Source organism: Tribolium castaneum, chromosome 1 (genome assembly GCF_031307605.1).
Source record: "Tribolium castaneum strain GA2 chromosome 1, icTriCast1.1, whole genome shotgun sequence".
NCBI classification, from domain to species: domain Eukaryota; kingdom Metazoa; phylum Arthropoda; class Insecta; order Coleoptera; family Tenebrionidae; genus Tribolium; species Tribolium castaneum.
Window position 1 is genome coordinate 4,542,621 of NC_087394.1, and position 25,942 is coordinate 4,568,562.

At 34.1% G+C, this 25,942-nt stretch overlaps 5 protein-coding genes across 5 annotated transcripts in view; 4 read left to right on the plus strand and 1 right to left on the minus strand.

The window, feature by feature from the left end:
* The first annotated feature begins 5 nt into the window (after nucleotides 1-5).
* LOC656928 (lysosomal alpha-mannosidase) lies at nucleotides 6-9,685 on the plus strand. The gene is made up of 7 exons (XM_008201782.3): nucleotides 6-161; nucleotides 1,698-1,800; nucleotides 1,853-2,237; nucleotides 4,950-5,285; nucleotides 5,337-5,771; nucleotides 5,819-6,203; nucleotides 8,466-9,685. Exons 1-7 carry the CDS (start codon nucleotides 6-8, stop codon nucleotides 9,648-9,650), a joined length of 2,985 nt encoding a protein of 994 aa, XP_008200004.2. The 3' UTR covers nucleotides 9,651-9,685.
* A 1,700-nt stretch (nucleotides 9,686-11,385) lies between these two features.
* LOC656843 (lysosomal alpha-mannosidase) lies at nucleotides 11,386-14,786 on the plus strand. Its single transcript, XM_008201952.3, has 10 exons — nucleotides 11,386-11,522; nucleotides 11,565-12,254; nucleotides 12,302-12,435; nucleotides 12,491-12,922; nucleotides 12,969-13,156; nucleotides 13,206-13,701; nucleotides 13,750-14,026; nucleotides 14,074-14,200; nucleotides 14,253-14,512; nucleotides 14,556-14,786. Exons 1-10 carry the CDS (start codon nucleotides 11,454-11,456, stop codon nucleotides 14,742-14,744), a joined length of 2,862 nt encoding a protein of 953 aa, XP_008200174.3. The 5' UTR covers nucleotides 11,386-11,453; the 3' UTR covers nucleotides 14,745-14,786.
* A 72-nt stretch (nucleotides 14,787-14,858) lies between these two features.
* Nucleotides 14,859-19,543, plus strand: LOC656754 (lysosomal alpha-mannosidase). Its single transcript, XM_963261.4, has 7 exons — nucleotides 14,859-15,014; nucleotides 15,060-16,121; nucleotides 17,599-17,795; nucleotides 17,843-18,517; nucleotides 18,563-18,951; nucleotides 18,998-19,254; nucleotides 19,302-19,543. Exons 1-7 carry the CDS (start codon nucleotides 14,931-14,933, stop codon nucleotides 19,509-19,511), a joined length of 2,874 nt encoding a protein of 957 aa, XP_968354.2. The 5' UTR covers nucleotides 14,859-14,930; the 3' UTR covers nucleotides 19,512-19,543.
* A 31-nt stretch (nucleotides 19,544-19,574) lies between these two features.
* On the plus strand, nucleotides 19,575-23,248 carry LOC656676 (F-box/LRR-repeat protein 3). The gene is made up of 5 exons (XM_015978681.2): nucleotides 19,575-19,869; nucleotides 19,913-20,159; nucleotides 20,210-20,595; nucleotides 22,708-22,866; nucleotides 22,916-23,248. The coding sequence occupies exons 1-5, from the start codon at nucleotides 19,701-19,703 to the stop codon at nucleotides 23,221-23,223; spliced, it is 1,269 nt and encodes a 422-aa protein (XP_015834167.1). The 5' UTR covers nucleotides 19,575-19,700; the 3' UTR covers nucleotides 23,224-23,248.
* Nucleotides 23,220-25,942, minus strand: part of LOC656007 (zinc finger protein OZF) — a 129,583-nt gene continuing 126,860 nt past the window's right edge. The window contains exon 4 of the mRNA XM_015978635.2: nucleotides 23,220-24,352. Coding sequence (XP_015834121.1) covers nucleotides 23,245-24,352 — 1,108 coding nt within the window. The 3' untranslated portion in view covers nucleotides 23,220-23,244. The remainder of the gene's footprint in view (nucleotides 24,353-25,942) is intronic.

The window sequence follows — 25,942 nt, forward strand, 5'->3', positions numbered from 1 at the left end:
TCACTATGCGATTGCAGTCGACACCGTGTGAGAAAAGTGTGAAAAGTTTGGTCAGTTTGGTGTTACAAATGACTTTTGCTGTGTTATTGTTCTGTGTTTTCTTCGCTTTGAGCGTTGAGGGCAAACCATTAGCCGAGGGCGAACCGACTTGCGGTTACGAGGTAAAACCGGCTTTTGAGTACCAAAGGACAAATTACACTAGTTTACGTTCTTACCAATAGATGAAACCAATTAAGACGTCAAATTTTTTAATTTGACAATATAAAGTCATTATAAAGTTTTTGACAGTCAGTTTATCTTAATGTAGATTAGTGGTAAACGAATAACATATTTTTATCCCAAAAACCGTACTACTTTAATTCTTGATGAAAACGTTTACTATTTGATTGCTTAAATTTCCTTGGTTTTATTAGGATAATTTTACCACAAACAAAACAAAAGATGTTAGGCTTTAATCTATATTTACTTGACGATACTTAAAAGAAAAGAAAATATTTAGCAATTAGTTTATCACAGAAATAACGAATACCAGAAACAAATTTTCAAGACTTGGTGAATATACAGGGTGTCCGTCTTTCGAACTCCACGTTGGAAATCTCAGTTACTGTAAAAGATACATCGGTTACATTAAGACAAAGTTGTGCACTTTTATGCTGAAAAATTAACTAAAAGAAAAGTTAATATTCCATTTTTAGTTTTTGAATTATTAATTATTTCGTTTTTTTATTTTCGTTTTATTTTTTTATTTTTTCAACAACTAGACGTCTTTAAGTTGGACATTACACTCAACTTTATTTTTTTATGAACGCCATATTCGATACTTTAATTTTGGAAAAGTCATTTTTTCTTAATTACAAAATTGCGTTTTTGCAATCAAAAAAAAAATCGCCAAAATTTCGTTTAATGGAATAAATTTTGGCAGTTCTATTAAATAAGAAAGCAGAATTTTAATAACTTTGTCGGAGTTTAGTTTTGTGAAGAATAAAGTTATAGCTTATCACCTCGTTTTTTATAAGTAAGCTTGGCGAATTCAATTAAATTTTCAAAATCTAGTTTGTTTAAACAGACAACTGTTGCCGTTTTTTCCAAAGCACTCTTTCAATGATCAGGATGTATGATTCGATCATATCATGTGATACATCGTTGTAATCAAGAATAAAAACACTTCTCAAAAGTATATAAAAAAATAAGAGTTCCATAAAAGTTCAGTGTCCTAATTATGACATCAAGAACGCTTTGGAAAACAAGACGACAAGTGCCTGAAGAATGTCCTAGTTAAAAACTTTCTTTTGTTTTTCGTTCGAAAAAATAAAAACAAAAATTACAAATTTCCGTTTTGTCCAATAATTCAAAAAATAAAAATGGCACATCAAATTTTCTTGCAGATAATTGTTCAGCATAAAAATGCGCAAGTTTGCCCTAATTTAAGCTAACTTGTAACTTTTATAATAACTGAAAACCCCATAATGGAGCTCAAAAAAAACGGACACCCTGTATTAAAAAAACTAGACGTGATAGACATATATTTTAGTTATCAGTGAGTAAACAGGAAACAAAAGCAAAATAAATTATCTCTTGGTAGAAGAAAAAAAAACGTAAACTAGTGTTAGAATTATTGTTAAGACCTAATTTTTTCAAAATTTTAAACAAACTGATCACTAGAACAATTATTTCTGACAAAATTCTAAAATTTTAAGGCTTGTCCAAAAGTCGGGTCCGACACCTTCAACGTGCACCTCATCCCCCACTCCCATGACGATGTGGGTTGGCTTAAAACCCCCGATCAGTACTACTTCCAAGGTTTCAAATCCCAAAATCATAATTCCAGAAGTTAGAACAAATTTTTTTACAGATGTCCAAAATATAATAAGCTCAGTGGTTGATGCTTTAAAACAAAACCCTGAACGAAGGTTCGTCCAGGTGGAAACCGCTTTCTTCCAGAAGTGGTGGGAGCAACAAAAGCCCTACACTCGGGAAGCCCTTCAAAAATTAGTTAATAACGGCCAATTTGAGTTTATTAACGCTGCCTGGAGTATGAATGACGAGGCAGCTGTCCATTATCAGTCGACCATCGACCAGTTTACTCTAGGTCTGAGGTACATTCAAGACAATTTGGGCAAATGTGCTAGGCCTAAAGTAGCCTGGCAGATCGACCCTTTTGGACATAGTCGGGAACAAGCGTCTATTTCTGCCCATATGGGGTTCGACAGCATGTTTTTCGCCCGTTTGGACTATAGGTAAAGTGACTGACTGGCCTTATTTAAAAAACCTTATTTAGGTGTCAAATCTGGTAACAATAAAACTAAAAACACAATTTTTATTACAATAAATATTACATTAAAAAACAAATAAACAAACAACACAAACTACGTTTTTAAAAGTTATCTAATATATAAAAAAAAAACAATAAAAAAGTTAACTGACTTTTAAACCGAAGAATTGTTCTAAATTTGCTGTTGTAAAATTAATTCGTTTTTTCGTAATAATTCATTTCATCCAAGAAAATGAACTTACTGAATGGAAATACGTATTAGTACTAAAATCAGGCACCTCTGCATTCTCAAAAATTTTTCCTTCAATTAACATTTTTATTTTCAGTAGATTTTTATTTTCAGAATTTTTTACATAGTCTGTCATTAACTACTTTTTCCACACCACCTAGACTATATTTTATAAAAATGTACACTTTACTCACGAGTTTAATTGCACCAACAAGTGACAGGTTTACTATTTCTGATAATTTTGTTATGCTATTTACTAAAATTTCAGAGTGAGACTAAAAAATTCCTTTGCATTTGCTTGGGAATCCAAAAGAAGAAGAGAAACATAACATTGAAACATTAAATTGAAACATAACATTCTAAATAAAAAAAAATACACTAAAAAAATATAAAAAACAGTAATATTAAAATTCAATAGATCAATTAGAAGAAGAAGAAATTAGAAAACTGAAATTCCAAGAGAGTAAGACTTCGAAAAATTGTCTTAAATAAACTTAAAAACTGTGTGATTGAAACACTAAGAAACTAAAGTTGAATAACTTAAAAATGTTGGATGAAACACCAATTTTTTTCGCATCTCAAAGATCATTAAATTGTGTAAATAAAATAAAATAAATGTCAAATGCCCAAGCTAATAACTAAAACTTGCAAAATTTTTGAGTTTGAATACGAATTAATTGTGACAATCCATTTTTATCAAAAACAAATAGATCCACAATTTTTGAAGCCAAGTGCAATAGAAACTTGAAATTTTCTTAGAAAACCGTAAAATTCCAGATAGTTTAATTTAAACGCTCAGAAACTATAAACACAAAAAACTAAAAAATATTGAGACTAAAATTCTGAAAAACTGAACCAAACTATAAAACTGGAAAAAGAAATAATAATAATAATAATAATAATAATAATAATAATAATAATAATAATAATAATAATAATAATAATAATAATAATAATAATAATAATAAGTTTATTGTCGTAAGATATTGAAATACCAATAAACGGAAACATTAAATTTTTAAATTAAGTTTAAATAACATTGAAGTTTTAAATAAAACTCAATACTTTGTCGTAGGTAATACTTTTAAAAGAAATACTAATAAATAAATTATAAAAAATATCTTATTTTATATTAGGACGGTTAAACACAACTGCAAGGTGTTTAAAAGTTCAATTTACAAATTCAGGTTACAAAGGGTATCACATATTTCCATTTTTAACAAAACAATTTATTTCGAGTTTCAAGAAAAGCCTTCAAAAATGCATGTAGCGTAAGTCTCCTAAAATTCGATCCCTAATTGTGTGCTTTGTCTTGTTCTTTAATAACCCGAGTAATAATAATAGTTATAATAATAATGATAAAGAAGTGAATTAAAAAATAATACATAAAAGAAAGTATGAAAAATCGATAAAATATACATCTTTAACAACAGTAGGTAAATATGTAAAAAATATTTTAAGAAACAACAAAACTGGTAAAAAAAATTAAAAAACTATAGAACACTAAGAAATTAGAAAACTAAAAAACGAGACATTGAAACAACGAAAAACTGAAAAAATTAGGAAGTGAATATATAATACATGGAAAATTAAGAAAGTACAAAACATGAAATCATAAGAATAAACTCAAAGATTGTGTGATTGAAACACTAAGAAACTAAAGTTGAATAACTTGAAAATGTTAAATGAAACACAATTTTTTTTTGGTTCTCAAAGATCAATAAATTGTATAAATAAAATAAAATAAATTTCAAATGCCCAAGGTAATAAGTAAAAAGATTTTAAATTCTTTGAAAAACTTTTTTAGTTTAAACACGAATTAATTGCGAGAATCCATCTTTATCAAAAACATAAATCGATCCACAATTTTTGAAGCCAAGTGCAATAGAAACTTTAAATTTTCTTAAAAAACCGTAAAATTCCAAATAGTTTAACTTAAACGCTCAGAAACTATAAACACAAAAAACTAAAAAATATTGAGACTAAAATTCTAAAAAACTAAACGACTGAAGAGTTAAAAAACGTAAAAACTGAAATAAAATAACTAAAAAAAACAGTGATTTTAAAATTATTTTAAAAAAAATTTAAAATCATAAGATGTAAAATAAAATAACTATAACACTGACAATTTTAACGTAGGTAATACTTTTAAAAGAAATACTAATAAATAATTTATAAAAAATATCTTATTTTATATTAGCACGGTTAAAAACAACTGCAAGGTGTTTAAAAGTTCAATTTAGAAATTTCTTCACATATTTCTATTTTTAACAAAACAATTTATTTCGAGTTTTAAGAAAAGCCCTCAAAAATGCGTGTTAGGTAAGTTTCCTAAAATCCCGTCTCTAATTGAGTGTTTTGTCCTGTTCTTTAATAATGCAAATAATAATAATAGTTTTAATAATAATGATAAAGAAGTGAATAATAGTTGGTCGCATTAATAAATAGGGATAAAAATCGACGACTGGACAACCGATCTATGGACCTGCTATGGCGAGGAAGCGCCAATTTGGGCAACACCTCGGACATCTTCACCTCAGTTCTGTACCGACATTACAGCGCTCCCCCAAATTTTTGCTTCGACATTGTTTGCAATGACGCTGCAATTAACGACGATCCAGAATCTCCCGATTACAACTTAGAGGAACGAGTTGGCGAATTTGCCGATTTTGTGCGCGAACAAGCCAAACATTACCCAACCAACAACATTTTGGTGACAATGGGTGATGATTTCAGATACGAGGCCGCAATGACCACTTACATGAACCTCGACTTACTTATCAAGTGCTAATAAAACACTTGTCCTTTGTCTGTTTTCACAGTGAAGTGTTTTAGAGGATTCGAAACGTTTGAACAAAAAGTGGACGACAAGAGGATCAAAGTTCTCTACTCGACTCCGTCTTGCTACACCAAAGCAGTGAACGACTATGTTAACAGTAACAACCAAGCACTTGAGTTGAAAACTGATGATTTTTTCCCATATGCTGATGGGCCTAACACTTACTGGACCGGTTATTTCACCTCAAGGCCTGCTTCCAAACATTTCGAACGTCAGGGTAATAACTTACTACAGGTTGTGAAACAAATAGCAGCGAATTTGCAACAACCATACGATCGAGAAGAAATGACCGAGTTGAAGGAAGCTGTTGGTGTGATGCAACACCATGATGCTATCACCGGTACTGAGAAGCAACACGTGGCCAAAAACTACCACTTTCTTCTATCCCGTGCTATGAAGAGTGCGAATGATTTCGTTGGTGCACTACTTTCGTAAAATTAATAATTCTTAACTCGACTTGTGTTAATTTTTTTTGCAGTATTTTCATCAGTCGAGATGCTTTCGATTTCGAATTTGATTCATGTCTCCTTGCGAATGTTAGTTCTTGTGACAAAACCAACTCCGATAAGTTCACTCTTGTGGTTTACAATCCTCTAAGTCACACAACCACAACTACGGTCATGTTGCCGGTTTATGAAAGAACTAGTTGGAAAATAACAGATCCAGACGGAAACTCAGTTGATTATCAAATTGATTCGTCTTTGACTGATTTCACGTACGTTGAAGATGCCACAACTTCGGCAAACACTGTGCAATTTGCGGCCAAAGATTTGCCACCTCATGGTTACAAAGTCTATCAGTTTGAAGCAACAAAAAAAGAAGAGACTGGTAAACCAAGCCCGAGACGAGTGGTGGGCTATGATGTAAGTTTATTATGGTTAATTCAGAAAGCAAGGAAAAATTTACAAACCCTCAAAAAATCATTTTTACGGACGGAGAAACATTTTTGTCGTTCTCTTTAAAATTTTAGAAATTCTAGAATTATTCTAGAATAAGTATTCTAGAAATATTCTAGAAAAATGTCAGAGATAATGGTGTTTTAATACACTTATACACTGCTCTAGAATATTTAAAAAAGTGTAATTATTCTAACGCCCGTGCTCTTAGGATTTGTATCATGAGACTAAAACAAACCGAGTTAAGAGTGAAAAATTGTCCTATTAAACTTAGATATAGAGTTATTGATAAAAAATTAAATTTAAAATTTAAACACTAAAGCTAATTTACCATATTTGTTGTCACAATGCGATACAAAGACTTTTAACATCGTTAACATCAACTAATAAATTATGTTGTACAAATAATTAGAAAGACAGAATAAAGTTTATTATTTATATTTTTATTAATAACTCGATAACGAAAAATTTTTACTTTTAATTTTTGATTTGTTTTAGCGCCCTGAATAAAATTCCTAAAGCACGGGCGTCAATTTTGAGACACCTTGTATGTACTGTTTTTAACATCATTTTATTAGTTGATTTTCTATCAATTCAGAAATATTCTAACGCTTTTTTTCAATCAGTTTGTTTAAATGAAACAGTAAACCTAGTTCTAGCACAAATTCTGTTCAAATGCAACGCAGTTCTGAAAATTAAATTAATACACCTGAAAAAGTTCATTCCAATGCTACCAAACAAGCATTAGATTTTTAAATATCTCCTTTATTTTTTAAGATATTTATTTAAAACTATATCTATTTAAGAAATTTGTTTTCCAAAAACGTAGCCATTTTTACACTTTTTCTAAAATATTACGTTGTTGGTGACTTTTTTCAAAGACCAAACGTCTTTTTTTTGAAAACCGTAGCCATTTTTACATTTTTTCCATAATATAACCGTGTTGGTAACTTTTTTAAAAAACAAAAGTATTTTTTTTTTCAAAAACGTAAACATTTATACATTTTTTCTAAAAAATTACGTTTTTAGTGACTTTTTTCAAAAACCAAACGTCTTTTTTTACAAAAACGTAGTCATTTTTAATTTTTTTCTATAATATTACGTTGTTAGTAACTTTTTTTAAAATCAAACCGCTGTTTATTACAATAACGTAACCATTTTTAAATTTTTTCTAAAATATTACGTTGTTGGTGACTCTTTTCAAAGAACAAACGTCTTTTGTTTCAAAAACGTAGCCATTTTTACATTTTTTCTATAATATAACCTTGTTGGTGACCAAACGTTTTGTTTTTTCAAAAACGTAGACATTTTTACATTTTTTCTAAAAAATTACTTTACTCGTGACTTTTTCAAAGACCAAACGTCTTTTTTTTAAAAACGTAGTCATTTTTAAATTTTTTCTACAATATTACGTTGTTAGTGAGTTTTTTCAATGACCAAACGTCTTTGGTTTCAAAAGCGTAGCCATTTATATATTTTTCCTATAATATAACCTTGTTGGTGACTTTTTTCAAAGACCAAACGTTTTTTGTTTCAAAAAGAGAGCTATTTTTACATTTTTTCTATAATATAATCTTGGCAATGCCTTTTTTTAAAAGATCAAACGTTTTGTTTTTTCAAAAACGTAGACATTTTTACATTTTTTCTAAAAAAATACTTTAATGGTGACTTTTTTCAAAGACCAAAATTCTTTTGTTAAAAAAACGTAGCCATTTTTACGTTTTTTCTATAATATAACCTTGTTGGTGACTTTTTTCAAAAACCAAACGTCTTTTCTTTCAAAAATGTAGTCATTTTTACATTTTTTCTACAATATTACGTTGTTGTTGAACTGAAGCTACTAAACTCAAACTACGAAACTTCTAAAAATTCATTAACTAAACTATTAAAAACTTACTAAGTAAAAACAAATACGACGGAAACTAAAAATCTGATCAACTGATTAAAAAATGTAACCCGTCTACTTATAATTCTACATAATTTACCACAAACTTCCCCAAATCCGCAGTATTTACACATTTTAGTCCTTGTTCATACAGTAAAGATCTTTATTTATATAAATCTTCTCAGTACAGTCATGTTCAAAAAGAATGACACTCCTAAAACATTTTAATATGATACGGTTAATGTAAACGTTTTTACGTTAAGACAATTTCCTCTCTTATTATTCATTACCCCCAAGAACCCTTCACATCATGCTTTCCCACCTAATAATAACTATTTTCCCAGAACGCCAGTTTCGAAATCAGTGAACAAACCGGTCTTCTAGAAGCCGTCACCTTGAACGGAATCCGAGTTGAAGTAAGCCAAGACTTCCAATACTACGAAAGCCAGGACAGTAGTGGGGCTTACATTTTCGTCCCTCAAGGCCAGGAAGCCAAACGTATTGCTTCAGGTCCTATCACTACAACTCTGGTGACTGGAAACGTCTCTCAAGGAGTGTTACAAGAATTCGGTTCTTGGGCTCGCCAGTTCATCAAAGTTTACAAAGACGACCAAAATTTTATCGAGTTCGATTGGATCATTGGACCTATTGACATCAGTGACAATGTGGGCAAGGAAGTCATAACTAAATTTACAACACCTTTGAAGAATAACGGAGAGTTTTACACCGATTCAAACGGGCGTGAGTTTATCAAACGGACGAGAAATCATCGACCGGATTATGACTACAGTGACGAACAGCCCGTTTCTGGAAACTATTACCCGGTTAATAACCGAATTGCCATTCGAGACGATGACCAAAAAATCGAACTTGCCATTATAACAGACCGCTCTCAAGGTGGTTCAAGTCTCAACGATGGGGAAGTGGAGCTTATGGTACACAGGGCTTGCCAACACGATGATGGTAGAGGTGTTGGTGAGAATCTAAACGAGCAAGAGTTCGGTCAAGGAATCAAAGTTAGAGGAAAACACTATTTAGTTGTTGGTCCCACATCTGGACAAGAGAAAAAATCACTGGCTGCTATTGAAAGAGAGATCGCTCAAAGAAAAACAGTAACACCTTGGTTCTTTGTTTCAAATAAGGACGCTACTGGGGCTCTTAACCAACTACAACACAGTGGTTTGAAGAGCGATTTGCCCGAGAATGTTCAGATTTTGACTTTGGAACCGTGGGATGACGATACTGTACTTTTACGACTTGAACATGTTTTGGAAAAAGGGGAAGATGATAACTTGTCGAAGGACGTAACAGTGGATTTGTCCGATTTGTTCACATTTTTCACCATTAATGAACTGCAAGAAACAACACTAGGGGCTAATATGCTTCTGGAGGAAAATGTGAGGATGCACTGGCCTGGAAGTAGTGACGATGGGAGTCAGAAAGTCAAGAACGTCACTGATTTGAAAGTGACTTTGTCACCGATGGAGATCAGAACATTTGTGGCGAAAATTACATACAATCCATTGTAGTGTCATTCTGATAATAAATTTTTAATCCTTTATAACGTTTGACTTTTTATTGTCCCGTCACGAAATAAAGGCAATTACTTTGAGAAAAAATTGATCCTTATTCACTTAAAATCAAAGACTTCCTTTGTAAACGATAATTTAGTAAACAAACAAAATCTAGGACTAACATAAAAACGAAGAAATAAATAAAGATATTGAATGCAAATCTAGATAATCTTGAATAAAATTGAAAATTGAATTTCAAGTCCAATAACTATAAATAAAAATGTCACAAGTTAATATTATTGAGTAAAAATTAACTTTTTACTTAATTTTACTTAATGTACAATGAATAGATACAGAAAAAACATATTTAGATCTTAAACACCTTGAATCAATTACCTCGTTCCAGAACAAAACTGAGAAATTTGAAACAAAATTACGAGTAAGTTCATTTAAAAATTATTATTATTATTATTATTATTATTATTATTATTATTATTATTATTATTATTCTCAGTCCAATTATGTCAGTTAAATAAATGGAACAAAATCAGAGTTGGCTGCAATTTCCTGATAAGTTCGTTAAATGGAATGATTCGAACAAAATTACTCTAATGAATAGAGTTTCCGCTACCATTTTCTAAATGCAGTTCTAAATAGGATTCACAAATGATAAAAATAATACCATTTGTGTTTTACTTCCCCCAGTAAAATTACCAAAATTTAACTTAATGTGAAAATAAATGTAGTAAAATACCAATATCCTTAAGTTTTATTCATCGGTTTATTTATAGCTAACATCTCAATCCTACTATTTATTTCGACCCATCTTTAAAAATGTTTGTAATTTTGTGAGTTTATCAGTCAGAATTTCTTAGATTTAGTGAATTTCTGGCGTCTGGAGAGCTTCAACAGAGTCTGCACTCTTCTGCAACGAGTTGGTGAAGCACAATAACGTACTTTTAGTACTGAGATAAAGACAGATTTTTTGGTTTATGACTACTTTCAATATTTAGTTACAATTAATATTATTCTGTGATTTGCTTAAGATAGTGTTTTGAGGTTCGTAGTAATGTTTTACTTTTTTCGTCATTAAATTAATGTTTGACAATTTGACGTACCTTAAAATGTGTATACTTAGAATTTTAGAATTGATATATTCCCATGTCTTAATTAAAACATTGATGATGTGTCTTGGTGCTTACTCACTAGTTACTAGCTAGTTCTTAACGTCTTAACGCATTTGTCTGATCGATACACATTAAAATAAATACAATAACTACAGAAGAAAAAATAAGGAATGCCATTTTTTCAAAAATTGAGAACTACTATTGACTGCAGTGCATATTTAAAAAAAAACTGAGAAAATCAGATATGTTTCATTTTTCGTTTTCATTTTTTGTCGTTACGATCCTCTAGATGACAGAAAGATCAGGTTCAAGATCATATTATCTAGAGGATCCTGTATGACACTGTCAAAAACTGAAACTGAAAACATAAACTACTAAAAATAAAATAAAAAATAAACTGTAGGGCTTGTTTTTCTTAGAATGTACAAAATATAACAGGCCTTGTAATTTTCTTGTACTCTTTACACGATTTAAGATAAATACTGACGCCTTAATAACAACAAACGGTAAAGACCCTTCACGTATTTTATTTTCCTCCGACTCTATCCCAGTCAGAAGGAGCTCAAAAAAACTGTCCAAGTTAAAACACGCAGATCAGAACAGAAAAAATCCAAATCAAGACAAAATCTAATCACAATCATTCTGATAAAATCCCGACTCCTGTTACCAAGTCTCACTCCACTCCACCACAATGTACAGTTTACTTGTGCTTTTGAGTACCACCTTAGTACTCACACACTCGCAAAATTGTGGTTACAACGTAAGTACCAACAATCCCGCCACAAAAAACTAACAAACGCAGTCTTGCCCACAATGGGACCCTAACGCCCTCAACGTCCACCTAGTACCCCACTCACACGACGACCTCGGTTGGCTCAAAACCGTCGACAAGTACTACTTCCAAGACGTCCAAAACGTGATCGGTTCAGTAATCGGTGCTTTGAAGCAAAACCCAGATCGTAAATTCATACAAGTTGAAACCGCCTTTTTCAAAAAATGGTGGGACCACCAAAACGATTTAGTCAAACGGGATGTAATCAAACTGGTCAATAACGGACAACTTGAGATAAGCAATGGTGGTTGGAGCATGAATGATGAAGCTACAGTTAACTACCAGTCGACAATTGACCAGTATACCCTTGGTCTAAGGTATTTAGAAGATACTTTAGGCCCTTGTGCAAGACCTAAATCGGCCTGGGCCATTGATACGTTCGGTCATAGTAGAGAACAAGCCTCCATTGTGGCACAATTGGGTTTTGATAGCACTTTCTTCATGAGATTGGATTACAGAGACCGGGAGAAGAGACTCAAGGAGAAAACGGCCGATTTTTTGTGGCAGGGAAGCCAGAATTTGAACAATTCCAACATTTTCACGTCAGTTTTCTACAGAGGAACGTACAGTTACCCTGATGGTTTTTGCTTCGATATAGTTTGTAACGACGAACCTATTATAGATGATGCCAATAGTCCTGATTACAACTACGAGAAAAAAGTAAGTGAGGCCTGGCACTGGCCCGATTTAAAGCCAATTGATTCCAGGTGGACGATTTTGCCGATTTTGTAAGGGGACAGGCTGATAAGTACCCCACTAACAACATTTTTGTGGCAATGGGGGACGATGTGCGCTACCCAGCCGCCTGGACAAATTTTCTCAACATTGATAGACTCATCAAGTAATCCAAATCGCAATAACCAAAAAAAAAATAGCCAGAAGTTTGTTTCTTTCAGAGGTTTTGAGCTTTTCCCCCGAAATTACACCAACAAACCGATCAAACTACTCTACTCCAGTCCAGCGTGTTACACCAAAGCGGTCAACGACTACGTTACGGCAAATAATTACAAATTGGACGTCAAAACTGATGATTTTCTTCCATACGCCACTGATGGTTACGGCTACTGGAGCGGTTTTTACGTCTCTAGACCAGCAACCAAGCGATTTGAGCGAATTGGTAATAACTTTCTTCAAATTGCCAAACAAATAGCAGCTGTCAGTAACCAACCGTACGAAAATAAAATCACACCACTGAAAGAGGCAATGGGTGTGATACAGCACCATGACGCTATCACTGGTACTGAAAAACAGGACGTCCTGAAAGACTACCATCGGATGCTTTATTCGGCCATTGAGGAAGCGAACGAGCTTGTGGACCCACTTTTGTCGTAAGTGGTGCATTGGGAACCACGTTTTTTGATTAGTTGTTTTCAGTACCATAATAAGTGGTACCGATGATCATTTTCAATTCAAAACTTGTCTGATGTCTAACATAAGTTCGTGTAGTCCCTCGCGCTCAAATAAATTTACTGTGGCCGTTTACAACCCCTTAAGTCGGGTCGTTTCAAGCCCAGTTGAAATACCAGTGAGCGCCAAAGCTTGGTCAATTGTAGACCCTGATGGTAATCACTCCAAGACAATTTCACTCATTTTTCTAATCAAAATTTGTAGGAAACGAAGTTGAAAATCAAGTCGAATCAACAATCATCGACTTCAATTACGTCAACAACGTGCCAACTTCGCCCTACACTTGTTATTTCATTGCGAAAGACTTGCCCCCTTTGGGTTACAAAATTTTCACTTTTACTAAAGTGGAATCAAGACGAAGCGAGCTAACTTTTGGTAGCAGTAACACTAGTTTTGAAATTGACGAAGATTCAGGTCTTATTAAGTCAATTACCATGAATGGGGTCACAATGGACGTGTCTCAAGACCTCTACTACTACAAAAGTGGCAGTTATTCGGGTGCTTACATTTTTGTTCCTTTGGTTAACAAAAAATTTCGAGTGGCCGAAGGTAAAGTCAAAACAACACCCATTTCAGGGAGTGTGTACCAAGGGGTGGTGCAAGAGTTTGCCCCATGGGCTAAACAAATCGTCAAGGTCTACCATGGGGATGATAGTCATATTGAGATTGAATGGATTGTTGGACCAATTGATTTAGTTTCGTAAGAATTGGTTTTTTTGGCAATTGCTTGGTTCTAGGAAGTTTGTAGGAAAAATGTTGGCAAAGAAGTAGTTTCCGTTTTTACAACATCTCTCAAAACTGAAGGTAATTTTTACACGGACTCCAACGGACGAGAAATGTTGAAACGTACCAGAAACTACCGACCAACTTTTGATTACACCAACGAAGAGCCGATTGCTGGCAATTACCACCCGATCACGTCACGAATTGTCCTCAAAGACGAGGAAAAGGCACTAGAACTTGCAGTATTGAATGACAGGGCTCAAGGTGGTACCAGCCTCAAAGATGGACAAGTTGAGATTATGGTACTATTTTTCATTTAAACTCATTTTGGTTCATTTGTCCATTCTAGATCCAGAGAAATTGTCCACATAACGATTTTGGCAGAGTTGGTGATAGTATCAACGACCAAGAATACGGACAAGGAGTGATAACCAGAGGGAGACATTATATAGTTTTAGGCCCAACTTCTGGGAACGGTACCACAATTACCCCAGTCAAAAATTTAAAATTGATTTGTGCTTCCACCAGGAGTGAAAAGTTTGGCAGCAATTCAAAGAGACGTAGCCCAAAGAAAATTATTACCACCATGGGCGTTCGTCACAAACCAAGAAGTGTCCCAACGTCTCAAGAACACACAATTTAGCAGTCTTAAGGTACCACTCAGTGAAAATGTGCAAATTTTGACTTTGGAACCGTGGAACAATAGTACGATTCTTCTGCGTTTGGAACACATTTTAGAGAGAAATGAAGACGAGAATCTATCGCAGGAAGTGACCGTGGATTTATCGGTTAGTACTTTTGTACCTTACTTGAGTTAAATTCTAGTTTCAGGATTTGTTTACTACGTTCACGATCACAAAACTGGTTGAAATGACTTTGGGGGGCAACATTCCGTTGGAAGAAAGTGTTAGATTAAAATGGCCAGGTCTGGAAAACGTCCAATCGAAGAAACTAGACGGTTTTAAAGTGACTCTAGCACCGATGCAAATTCGCACATTTGTAGCCACTGTTGTTTATTAAATTATCTAACTTTTGTTTGCAAATAAAGATAAGATTCTAAAATAGTTGTATTTTTTTCGGTAATTGTCCCTTGGTTGTTACCCACCGCAACTAGATAAAACCTCAAGTACCATCAAGTGTTGATAAACAAAACTTTTGTTTTACTAAGTGGCAAAAAAACATTCTGTTCGCACACTTGGAACAGACATGTTACTAAAACTTCTATTTTTGGTACTCTTGGGCCAAATTAGGGCAAAGCCGGTCGAAGACGAGCCAGTTTGTGGATATGAGGTACGTTTGGTTTTCTGCTTAATCAAAAAATAACACAAATCAAAGGCTTGCCCTGCGACCAACTTCTCCACACTCAACGTCCACCTCATCCCTCACTCCCATGACGACGTCGGTTGGCTCAAAACCATGGACCAGTACTACTTCCAAGACGTCCAGAACGTGATCAGTACCGTAATCCCAGCTTTGAAGCAAAACCCTGACCGTCGTTTCGTCCAAGTCGAAACAGCGTTTTTCAAAAAATGGTGGGAGCAGCAAAAGGACTCAACCAAGCAGGATGTTATCAAACTGGTCAATAACGGGCAGTTCGAGATAATTAACGGCGCCTGGAGCATGAACGATGAGGCAAATGTTCATTATCAATTCACAATCGATCAGTACACTTTAGGCTTGAGATACCTCGAAGATAGACTGGGGAAGTGTTCCAGGCCCAAAGTTTGCTGGCAAATTGATCCTTTCGGACACAGCAGAGAACAAGCCTCGATTTCGGCCCAGCTGGGCTTTGATAGCGTTTTTTTCGCACGGTTGGATTACAGAGACCGGATTAATCGACTAGGGACCAAGACCGGCGATTTGATTTGGAGAGGGAGCAGCAATTTGGGCAACAGTTCGGATATTTTCACCTCAGTGATGTATAACCACTATAGCGCACCTGCCGGTTTTTGTTTCGATATTGTTTGTAATGACGAACCGATTATAGACGATGAGGAAAGTCCTGACTACAATTGGAAGAGTCGAGTCGAAGCTTTTGCCAATTTTGTTCGGGAACAAGCGTCCAAATACCCAACCAATAATATTTTGGTACCTATGGGAGACGATTTCAGGTACCAAGCCGCCTTGAACGCCTATATTAATACGGATAGACTGATCAAAGGTTTTGAGCTGTTTCCCCAAACTTTTGAGGGCAAACCCATCAAGCTACTGTACTCAACACCAACGTGTTACACTAAAGCCGTCAATGACTTCGTCAATTCAAATGATTACAAACTGCAAATCAAGAGTGATGATTTTTTCCCCTATGCTGATGGGGTTGCAAGTTTAGTAGTTGGGTACATTACATCAAGGCCGGCCTCGAAACGTTTCGTCCGGGAAGCAAACACCATGCTTCAGGTATAAAATAGAATAGAATAAAATATACCTTATTCATGGTGAATTCATTTTGATCTAGTTATCTATGACAGTTACGTTAACTCCATGTCCATGACGGAAATAGGTTTCTAACATAACTTTTTTGTTCTTCTGTGAAAATTTGCGACATATTGACAGATCAAGCGATGTTTAAGTTATTTACGCCATATATTTCACTGTTAATTCAAATGTCATGGATAACTAGATCAAAATTTAAAAAAATCGCATAGTACTAATAGTATCATACACACGTCACAAAATTAACTTAGGTTTAGATAGGTATTACATAGACAAAATATGACCAAAATCCTTCTGAAGATATTCCCCAATCGAATAGAAAAATTTTGGAAATTAAAATAGTTTTTAAAACATTTTGTGGTACACATTTTTAAAAATTCTACAGTAAATACATGTTTTTCCATAGCTTGTCAAAGTGTTTGTGTCAATTTAGTAATGAATCGATGTAAATTCCAAGAAATTTTGTGTGTTCAGCTATTAAAAGCGACAACAAAGGTCCAAGAATAGACCCCTGCGGAACACCATGTTTAGGTTTCTCTTCTTTTGACACGGTACCATTAATGCATACTTTTTTATACCTCTGTGAAGATCAAAATTGATTAATGATAAACTTTGTAAACTGAACTTATACTATCTTAATTTGTTAATTAATTTTTCATGTAAGACTGTGTCAAAACCTGTAATCAGGTCTGAAAAAATTGTTAAGTAGTATTTGTTTTCGGAATAATATTATTAATAAGATTTAAAGCTGCCTGTGTGGTTGACATATGTTTTCTGAACACGTTTTGGTTTTCGTAATGTATTTTGTTCAATATGTTGCAACAACAGTTTTTCCAAAATTTTGGATATTATCGGTAGTAATTATATTGGTCAAAAATTGTTTATAAATAGGCAATTAAAAAAAAGTTAAAGGCACCAGAAAAAAATTTTTCAAGACTACAAAAGGTAAATAATTTAGTTAATAGTACTAAAAGGATTTCTTTAACAGTTTTTATGACTTTGATAGTTAATCCAAAAATGTCTCGAGATTTACTATTTTTGAGCCAATTAAAGCAGTTCCTTAGATCATTAAAAAACAATCTACAAAAAATGAAGCTTGACCGACATGTGTTTTTTCTTAATAGATAGATAGAATCTGTAGGATTCGGAGCTAAATTTATATAAAAAAATTCATCAGGCGTCGATTGAGGAATATGCTTTTTTGGCTTACATCTATGGTCATTAATAAATTTCCACATTGCTTTGAAAGAATAATTTTTTTTAATTTTCTGTTCGTAGATAACCTTCCTGTTCTTACAACTAACATCAATTTTTAATTGTTTCAACTGTAAAGTTTAGAATCTGTTATGTTATAAGACATATAAGTGTAGTTAGTTTGAAAGTATGGGTACTACCCAATTTTTTTCTTTTTTTTTTTTTTTCACTGTATTTTTTTAACCAGGTGGCGAAACAACTAGCAGCTGTCGCAAACTTACCCTACGAAAACGAAAACATCAACTCGCTCAAAGAAGCAATGGGTGTTTTGCAACACCATGATGCTATAACTGGTACTGAACTAATCGACGTGACCCATGACTACCACCGAATCCTTCACAAAGGGATTAGTGACGCTGTTAATGCCATCAACCCCATTTTATCGTAATAGAACTAATTTTGCGTTTTCATGAATCAATTCCAATTTTTAGAAATATAATAAGCGGTTCTGATTCCCTAAAATTGGAATCATGTCTTTTGGCTAACGTTAGTGTCTGTCTCCAAGCAAAAGCAGATCAGTTTACTCTAACAGTCTACAATCCTTTGAGTCGAGTTGTTTCAAGTCCAATCAGCATTCCAGTGGAGACAGAGAATTGGAAAATTGTAGACTCCAATGGTGACGAAGTTGTGTACCAGGTGGTACCTTCAATCACCGATTTTAGCACCCTGGTGGATGAAACAACCTCGCCCAACTCTCTCGATTTTATCGCAAGAGATATTCCAGCTCTAGGATACAAAGTCTATAGTTTCACAAAAGTGGCCACAAAGCCCACAAAAAGAATTACTGTAGGTGCCGATGGTACCAGCTTCGAAATAGACGAAGTCTCTGGTCTTTTAACATCAGTGACCATGAATGGAGTCACTCTTAACGTAACGCAAGATTTTCTCGTTTATAAAAGTGGTGGGCGGTCACAAGCTTACGTTTTTGACCCGGATGGTGACCCACAAAGAGTTGCCTCAACTGTCACAGTCAAGAAAATCGAAGGAGATGTCTATTACGGAGTAGTACAAGAATTTAGCGATTGGGCGAAACAAATAATCAAAGTCTATAAAGATGATAGTAGTTACATTGAGTTTGATTGGGTCATTGGACCTCTAAACATCGAGTAAGTTAAAGTAGTACCGTTCTGTTAATTTTCCAAAATTTGCAGCGATGGTGGCAAAGAAGTCATCTCGCAATTTTCGACACCTTTGCAAACCGAAGGTGTTTTTTACACCGACTCCAATGGTCGCGAAATATTAAAAAGGGTACGCAACCAACGTCCAGATTACGACTACACTGACGAACAACCCGTTGCTGGAAATTACTACCCAGTGACTTCGAAAATTTTGATTCGGGACGAAAATCTGGGTGTGGAGATGGCAATTTTGAATGATCGGGCCCAAGGTGGGTCAAGTGTAAAAGATGGGCAAGTGGAACTGATGGTACATCGAAGAATTAGGTCAGGTGATGATTTCGGCTTGGATGAGATAGAGTATGGGCATGGGATTGTCGTACGAGGGAAACATTTCCTAGTTTTGGGACCAGTTTCGGGCAATGGTACTACTACCATGGTTTAAGACTCTTCTATTTGGGCAAATTTCAGGTGAAAAGTCTTTGGCTGCGATTGAACGTGATGTCGCCCAAAGGAAATTGTTACCACCTTGGGTGTTTATCACCAATCAAGATGTGAGCGGTTCCAAAAATTTAGAATATAGTAGTTTGAAGAGACCATTGCCTGATAATGTCCAGTTGTTAACGCTTGAACCCTGGTCTGATGGTACTCTTCTCGTGCGTTTGGAGCACGTTTTGGAGAAAAATGAGGATGAGAATTTATCAAAAGAAGTCACAGTTGATCTTTCGGTACTTATGATTATAACTTTGACTGGTTTTACAATTGCAATTTTCAGGATTTGTTTGTGGCGTTCACTGTTCAAGAACTCAAAGAAACAACTCTAGCTGGTAACATCCCCATTGAAGAGAACGTCCGTCTGCACTGGCCTGGTAGTACCAACGAGGCCCCTCCACAAGCCCCTCGGGCCCCCACCGACTTGACCATCACCCTAGCCCCCATGCAAATCCGCACTTTCCTAGCCACAGTCACTTACAACAATCTGTAGTACCACAAGTTGAATAAATTGTTACGATTTAACGTTTCTGTTTCTCCCAGACAACTCACACGTCAATCAAACTAGACTTAAGCGATTTGGCATTTGACAAATAAAATTAACGTAGGATTAAGTGAACCCCCATAGCTCTAAGTAGATATAAGCAGAGGATGCCAGACCCTATTCGATGGTCCGGACACGATGGGAGATTGGGAAAACTTGCCTGTGGAGTTGTTGGCTCATTTGTACTCTTACCTGTCTAGAAGAGACCGACTCTCCTGCTCCCTGGTCTGCGAGAACTGGAAAAGTGGTCTCGATCATGTGATTTTGTGGAAGACTGTGATCGTCCATGTGGATTCGGACTTGATGGGTGCGTTTTACATTTTCCAACCCATTTAATTTGGCGATTTTAGAACCCAGTACCGTGATTTTGTTAAGGGATTATTGTAAATATATCAAAAATCTGGAGTTTGGGTGGGCCGTCCCTCACAGAAACAACAAATGGGCACAAGTTAGGTATAAGGAACTGACCAAGAGAGCTGTGCGGTTTTTTCTCGTTTTGTACGACAACTACATCCAAATCCACAGTTTGAGGATTTTTAACTGGTTCGACTTTATGTCCTTCCAAAAAGTTACGTACCATTTATCGAGATTCCTCAAGTACGTAATAATTTTTCTCGTTCTATAGTATTTCGAAAAAAACGTTTTAGAAACCAAGTGAGTCTCAAAAAAATCATCTTTGACAATATCAACATGCACAGTGCGAACTACATGAAAGTACTAACTTCTTGTTTGGGCTCTAGAGGCACTATAACGCACTTAGACATCCGCAGTTGTTACTACTGCCAGTCTTCATTCGATGCGATCTATTTCAGAAGTTGTATCGAACAACTCACTTACCTGAAAAGCTTCAAACTTGATTATTTCATCCTGTCGTGCAGATTAATTGACTCGATTTTGACCAGTAAGAACAGATCTTTGGAACATTTGGAAATTGTTTTGAAAGAAACATCATGGCATGACCACGTTATAGACGATGAACAGTGGTGTCTACTGTGCAGTGCATGCCCCAATCTCAAGGTCACTCTAATCATTCGTAAGTCATCGGCACGAACACAAAATTTTGTGTTCTTTTTAATAGAATTACTAAAGCTAAAACTTTGGTGAAAAAGAAATTCACCTGCATGGTAAAGTAACGTCAGGTCAAAAAGAAAAAAAGAACTCACCAGTATGGTCACAATTTTTTAATGTTTTTCATACAGAAATATAAAAAAATTACGGTTATCTGGTCATATTAAAGTTTTGTACATAAACACAAAGTTATGGTGAAAAGTGAACTAAAAATAATAATTTTTGTGAAAAAAAAACGTCTGAAAATGTTTTCCAGTTCCTTCATCAAATTTGCTATAACCAGATGGCCTTAATTGAACTTTTTCTGTTTCATTAATAACTATTTTATATATTCGTAATTTTTTTATTAAAATTGGACAATACGTCAGTTTATTATTTTTTTGCAAATACAAACATTAGAGAAATTATAAAAAATATTCGTCAAAAAGCAATTCGGTCCAAAAAAACATGCCAGTGAAAAAAAATATCAAAGCCCAATGAATTTTTCGGTAACCTTTCGAAATTTTATAATATACTTTTTAGGCCTTAAATTCTCTTAAAAAAGAAATAATAAAACCTCTATATTTTGCCTGAAAATTCGTCGTTGTATTTTAAATATTATGGGTAAAAATAAACAAAAAAAATCAATTTTCAAAGTTTATAAGTGTTTTATTTCGACTAAATCTTTGCTTAAATTACCGTTTCCAAGTAGAATTAAGCGACTGCTTTGTTTTCTGTTAATATTAGAAAAATTCCTCGAAATATTTTGAGGAAGCGATTGCCGGTAAATTATTTTTTTTTGCAATCAATGGATCTTTCAATAAGCCTTGCTCCACAAAAATAAAAAAAAATTCTACGGATTATTCGCCAAAAAACTTACCCAGTCTAAAAAACAAGCTATAATGACAATATATTTTAAGAAAACCAAAATTATTACATTTCAAATAAATCATTGTCAATTCAAAATTTTTGCTGCCATTGGCTCTTTGAAGAAGGATTGTTTTTTTCAAACATCGGAAAAATTGTAAAAATGGTTCGCCAGAAAATAATTCGTCAAAAAAGCAGCCAATAAGATTATATAAAAAGTTTTGCAAAAACGTAATTTTCCCAAAGACAATTTGTCAAAAATAATTAAGTCAGGTGAAGAAGAAATAATAAAATCTCGAAACGTTGTTAGAAAATGCGTCGTTGTTTTTTTAAATATCCAATCCCTATTTTCGATTTTAAAATTATTAAATAATAAAAAATGAAAAAGCAAAACGAGTTTGTTATAAACAGTGTTTTTTTGTCTGTTAGAAACTACGGTTACTTTTATGGTGAGTTCTGTTAAAATTTAGACTTTTGTAGATACTGATATGCATTCCTGTCTTTGAACGCGTTATGTCGAATAATGTCTAAAGATAATAAGTATTAGACTTATTTATAAAGAAGATTGAAAACAAGCATAATATTATAGGTAAAAATAAACCAAAAATTTAAAAAAATTTAAGGCTTAGAACAGTGTTTTTTTATCGAGTAAACCTCTGCTTAAATTAGTTTCCAAGCAGAATTAACCGACTGCTTTGTTTTCTGCTAAAATTAGAAAAAATGTAGAAATGATTCAGCAAAACATTTTAAGAAAGTGATTGCTAGTTGATTTTTTTTTAATTAAAAAACCTTTCATTAAGCCTTTCTCCCACAAAGTTTAAAAAAATTCTACGAATTATTCGCCAAAAAATTACCCAGTCCAGAAAACAAGCCAAAGACGATTTATTTTAAAAAAACCGAAATTATTCCAAAAAAAAAGCATTGTCGATTCAAAATCTCTTTGCAATCATAGCTTTGTTGCCTTCAAACATCGGAAACATTGCAAAATAGTTCCCCAAAAAATAATTCGACTAACAAGCAGGCAATGAGATTAAATAAAAAGTATTGTATAAGCTTTGTTTTTTTAAAAATAATTTGTCAAAAAATATTGTAATGGGTGTCTTTAAATTCTTTTTATTTTTTCGATTCTTTAAAACCTAAAAATGACCCGAGTGAGACACGCCATTTATACAAATAAATTTATTTGAGCGTAGGACCCTCGGCAATGTTGAAAAAAAAGTACTTCTTCCAGGAAATGTGTACCATTACGGTGAATTGCGCCTCTACCTCAAACAATCGATCCCGATCGTGTCCCTCTCTATTATTCTACCACGAGTTATGGACAGAGGAGGCAGATGGAATTTCGGAAAAACGCTAAATTTACTAGTGAGCAACTACCACCGAACTCTTGGTACGACCACACCCAGACTTAACCAAATACTTAATCAAATTTTGCCCAGAAACCATCGATTTGCATATCAAAAACGATGGAGAAGTTGTAGACGACGTCCTTCTGCGACTGATCCACCGCTGTTCAAAATTGAAAAGTTTCCTCTTTAACGGCTACTTGGAAAACCCCCAACTTCTCAAAAGCTCGTTCAGCGATATCACCTTCTTCTGCATGACCCCGAACTCCCTCCCCGACAAACACCTCGTTTTCAACAAAGTCATTCGAGACGATGTCACTGAACTGAGACACAAACGGGTGCAGTTCACCCTAATCAAGCGTAGCCCTAAGTCAATTTGTTCGCTACTTGTCTTAAATTAAAGTGAAGCCCAAATTTTTTATTTAAGTCGGACCTGTACAGCTTTTACAATGCATATTCAAGGCCCCCCTTGAGGTGAAGCCCGAACTACAAAACTGGCACACGTAGGGGCGTTCGCCGGTGTGCCCCCTCAAGTGAATACGTAAGGGGGCCCCCTGACTGAAGCATTTCCCGCAGTATTCACACGAGTAGGGCTTTTCCCCACTGTGTACCCTCTCATGCATCACCAAATAATCCTTCTTGGTGAAACTTTTAGCACAGTAGCTGCAAGTGTAAGGTTTGACGCCTGTGTGGACTCTGTAGTGAACTCTAAGTTTGTTTTTCTGGGCGAAACCTTTGCCACATAAGTCACACAAGTGTTTTTTCTCATGTGGAAGCTTCACTTCGACGTGTTTGTCTTGGAAATGCTTCTGGAGTGTCTCAACTTTGCTGAAAACTTTGCTACAGACGCTACATTGATTGGGGAGGAGGCGGCCTTCAATTCCAACTCGATGGCACCTCACTTGGTGTGTTAGGAGGTACCTGGAGTAGGCAAAATCCTTGTTGCACACAATACAAATAAAGGGACGCAACCCCAAGTGCTCATTATTGTGTTCTTTGTACAAAACCACATCGTTAAAACCTTTACCACACGTAGTACAAACGTAGTAAAATTTCCTCAAGTGGACGTAGTTTATATGAATCAAAAGACTCTTGCGTTTGGCTGTCTTGTACGTACATTGAGGACACCTGAAGAGCTTGTCCTTGCTATGTATGACCATGTGGGTGCCATAACTGTACGCTTTAGTGAATCTCTGTTGGCAAATTGTACACTCGAAAAATTCCTCGTGTCCTTTGACATGTTTCTCGATTTCTTCGCGTTCTTGGTACTCGGCTGAGCAAGTGTTGCAAATGTAGATTTCCTGTATTTCGTCGAATTTGTAAGTGTGTTTTTCGAACGAGTCGTCAGTGGTGTGTGTTTTGCGATGCTTGCGCAACAGGAGGATTGTTTTGAACTCTTGGGAGCATTTGTTGCAAGACCAGGTTTTGTTGGAATTATATGAGCGCTTGCGACGAGTGCAAGTCTCGTCTTCGCTTAGGTCGCTAGGGGTATAGGTGGTGTCGATGGTTTTGCGTTTGCGGCGTAAGCGTCTGAAAGAGAAATGGGTTATTTAGGGCGAAAAAGCTATTTTAATATGCTTGCCGTCAGGCTATTTAAATGTCAGTTATTACAGAAAATCGCTTATTTTACAAATGCTACCAAAAATTTGAGAACAGTGGATGCAATAGAGTGGCCGTTCTAGTGTGTTGACTTTAATAAAACTGTAATTAATAAAAAAGACACAACAACACTAACAAACAAACAATAACATCAAAATAATTAACTTAATTAATTAAGTTTGTTTCCTTTATTTTCATAATAATCTTCAATATCTTGCTGCAATATTTCAAGCTACAAATATGTAACACATTTGCCATTTTTTTTTAATAAAATTTGTCATCTTATTAATTTCGTTTTATTAATATCAGAGTTCTTATATTTTTCCCTTCAAACACTCAGAGAAAGATCTTCCTCCAACATGATTCGTTAGTTACGACAAAAACGATTTTTTCAACATATTGTAATGATCTCCAGTGGCGCCTCGTAGGTTCAATACAAATTGAAGAACTACTAAGTTCACAAAACAAGTTTTACTTTTGAGTTATAATGGCATATAGTCACATAGTTTTCTACTGAAACGTATAAACACGAACCTATGTTAAATCAAAGTTTTGGTATAAAAGTATCTAAAAATCACCTAACTATAGTCAAAATAATCTTTTCAATATTTCCATTTTGTCTTTTAGACACAAAAAAACACTTCTTACGCATAAAATCGCAGAAGTAGATCCAAAATATGAAAACTGAAAATGACATTGTCTTGACCTATTGTTTTTCAAGCAACAATTTTTGTAAAATTTTGTCACAAAAAGACTAAATTAGATCGAAATTGACGTTCAAAAGATTAAATTAAAAATTACAGGATTTTGAACTAAAGATTAGTTACTTATTTTGCAAGATTTCTGTTTACCATAGGGACCAAAAATTACGTTATTTGGATTATTTCTTTGATATAAATTCGTTTTAAAAAAGAGAAACAATTTTTTGCAAATATTACCTCAAAAATCTTTAAGCGCACGTAATTAATTTGAAATCATTATTTCTAATTTTTCCCAGTGCATAATAAAAATTATTAAATTAACAGCGAATAGTTCTCGGCAAATTTTGATCAAATAGACCGAAAAATTACCAGTTAAGGTCAAAAATAAACTTTATCTAAAGCAAGTTAATATATTTTTCAGTAAAAAATTAGATATCATTATTTCACAAAAATTTTCTAGAAAAGGATAAAAAAATCACGAAGGAAGGGTTGAAAACAAAGTATCACCTATATTCTAAATAATTATTTTCGCATTTTTCGTTATATTTAACTTTATTTTCAGAAAAAAAATATTTTTTTTGCAAATATTACCTTAAAAATCTTTAAGCGCACGTAATTAATTTGAAATCGTTATTTCTAATTTTTCCCAGTGCATAATAAAAATTATTAAATTAACAGCCAATAGTTCTCGCCAAATTTTAATCAAATAGACAGAAGAATTACCAGTTAAGGTCGAAAATAAACTTTATCAAAAGCAAGTTAATATATTTTTCAGTAAAAAATTAGTTATCAGTATTTCACATACATTTTCTAGAAAGAG